Consider the following 2,500-nt stretch of genomic DNA (forward strand, 5'->3'; position numbering starts at 1 on the left):
TAGACTCGGGTTGAAGACCTTCAAAATCTCCCACCACTACTTCTCCACTGTACCTCTGCACTCCTACACAGAAGTTTGTCGTTGGCCGTTGCCATGGTGATGTGTCACTCTTTGTTGTTGTTTATTGCTGTTGTTGTTGTTGTTTTTAAGCCCAAATTGTAAACATTACATTGTGGTCCAGAGATGTATCTTTGAAGGAGAGTCAAGGTACATACATGACTGTTAAAGGTACCTTTACAGGCGGAACAGGGTGAAATTTAACTTAATTTTTCTTTTTTTTAGATGCGGGGTATTTGCTGGACTGATTTGACACAAGAAAGGGATCAGTCAGAGATAATAATATCAGTGTTACCGGAAGCTTCGGGAACAGAGACGCTAAAGCAAACTGGGCAAGAATAGTTCAAGCTTGGAAATATGTATAAATATCAAATAAATCCCAGCCAAAGGCCTTATGCTTCATTTTCACTTTGAAAATGTGTAGGAGGAGCACTGTAGATCCAAGACTAAGAAATGATTAAGGAAAAGAAAAAGCCAGAGCGATGGTATGGACGAAACACACACACACACACACACACACACACACACACACACACACACCTCTAGCAACCAGGTACACTTCCACAAATCTCGTTTATCATTTTGTATGTGCCCCCGTCTCCCCCTGAATGCATCATGTTATATGTTATTTCTCTGTCAAAAACACTACAGACCTACCTTTGGTTTTGCACTCTCAGTTCCTGCTGTGTTTTTTCCAGTTCCAGTGTTATTGTTATTTGTGAGTTGGAAGCACAACGTGTGTTTTTCCAGATGTCTCAGATTCTCCTTTTTGCACAAAAACCCTAGGATCCAAATACAGAAGCTGTCTATTCTCACTGCAGGCCAGTGCTGGAGGGAAGAGAGAGAAAAACTCTCTCTGACTCAGATGGAGTCAGGATGTAATTTCTCTCTTGTGTGGTTCTGTCCTCTTTTTACCGTTGGTGTATTATTTTGTTCCCTGATGAATAAAGCATGTTTGCAGCATTACCAAACAACACGATATTATTCTCTTGTCTTTTTGCTTCACAGTTTCATTGTTTACTCACAGATAGGCACAGTCGAATTATACTGAACTGCTCAAACTTACTGCATCAGCTTGGTCTGTCCCTCTGGACAAGGGGTACGTGCTTGGCTGTGAAGTTCGTGAGCGAATGCATGTTTGTACGTTAATTGAAGGGTCCCTCAGATTTATGGCTGACTGTCTCACATGTACCCCATATGTCAGTCTGTAATCAATTTAAACCCTCCCTTTCTCGGTCTGTAATCAATTTAAACCCTTAATTCCTCAGTCTGTAATCAATTTAAACCTGGTTGGCGTAGAGATAACTCAGTGAGGTAATTGCTCAGTTGCATTTGGGTGATTTCTCCCTAACTGGGGGGATTTGGGAGTTAAACTTTTTTTTTATATCAGATTTATATCTGAGAGCAAGACAGGGATTCATTCGTTTTCTCTTGGGTGGACATCGATAGGGGACGGTTATGCAACCAGAACAAGAAAGATCCAACTTGTGTGTGCATTGCCACCATTGCCTTGCCCATAAGGCATCAGGAAGTTACATACAATGTTACTGTACTGAAACGTAAAAAAACGTTTTACATTCACAACACTATGTTATGAAATAAAAAAAATAGTAGAATGATTTCAAAATGACTATATTGTCAGAGTAGAGTGACTCAGGTGCAAGGTAGATATTCGTTGAATATTATTCCCCTTGAAGTAATTGGGGGGGGGCTAGAACGGTAACATTTTTGTCCATTAACTTTCTGTGCTTTTTCGTTCTGTTCCGTAGTGGTTGGGCGAACTGAACTTCGCTCTCTCCACTCCGTAGGGTTCACTCTCACAGCCCCTGCACCATATCCGCGAGGAAGCTGGGTAAATAACTTTTGATTATCTCCCTCATTTACATTTTACACAATCATTCCATTCAAACGTAGATCACTTAGAATGCAGTTGCAGTATCTCCAATGATTTGATTGCGAGAAATATAATGGGGTGCGTCTTTGCTGCCAGTGTGCGCGGGCATGTCTTGCAATGTCTTCAACAATTTTGAAGTAGGCCTTGCACCAATTCAAGCCGTCATTGAATTATTTTTGTTCGTTTCAAAGGAGTTGCTCGGGGAGCCATGGAGATTTCTTTCGCAGGCAAACGGGCCTTGGTCACGGGAGCAGGGAAGGGTAAAAAAACAAACTATAATGTTCAAAGGCACACAGTGACACCTTCTGGTTTACTTTATAGTTTAAAGTTTAAACGCATACAAGTCGAAGTGAGGTTTTTATTAGTATTTAAGTAGAAAGCATCATTCCCGTCTCCTTTTTGGAGCTCCAACCCGAATGCCAAATGCAGATAAAGACCTCGCTGTCATAATGTCGTAGAGCCTGAAACATGATCGGAATGTGTGTGTCAGCCCTAGTGTCACACTGATAACTCAAGGGTATAATGGCTTTTGTGTCTATGTATATTTTT

General features: G+C 41.1%; 2 protein-coding genes across 3 annotated transcripts in view; both read left to right on the plus strand.

The window, feature by feature from the left end:
• rfng (RFNG O-fucosylpeptide 3-beta-N-acetylglucosaminyltransferase) overlaps positions 1 to 1,033 on the plus strand; it is a 9,995-nt gene extending 8,962 nt beyond the window's left edge. The window contains exons 9-10 of one of the 2 annotated variants that reach the window (XR_014554678.1): positions 1 to 96; positions 283 to 1,033. The exon at positions 1 to 96 is cut by the window's left edge and continues 182 nt beyond it. The gene's annotated coding sequence lies outside the window, so the exon portion shown is untranslated. The other variant, XM_083687934.1, reaches the window with a different exon arrangement.
• A 601-nt stretch (positions 1,034 to 1,634) lies between these two features.
• dcxr (dicarbonyl/L-xylulose reductase) overlaps positions 1,635 to 2,500 on the plus strand; it is a 3,550-nt gene continuing 2,684 nt past the window's right edge. The window contains exons 1-3 of the mRNA XM_083688042.1: positions 1,635 to 1,721; positions 1,827 to 1,909; positions 2,143 to 2,211. Of these exons, the coding sequence (XP_083544168.1) occupies positions 2,160 to 2,211 (52 nt within the window). The 5' untranslated portion in view covers positions 1,635 to 1,721; positions 1,827 to 1,909; positions 2,143 to 2,159. The remainder of the gene's footprint in view (positions 1,722 to 1,826; positions 1,910 to 2,142; positions 2,212 to 2,500) is intronic.

This window comes from Argentina silus (genome assembly GCF_951799395.1).
Source record: "Argentina silus genome assembly, chromosome: 16".
In the NCBI taxonomy this organism is placed as follows: Eukaryota; Metazoa; Chordata; class Actinopteri; order Argentiniformes; family Argentinidae; genus Argentina; species Argentina silus.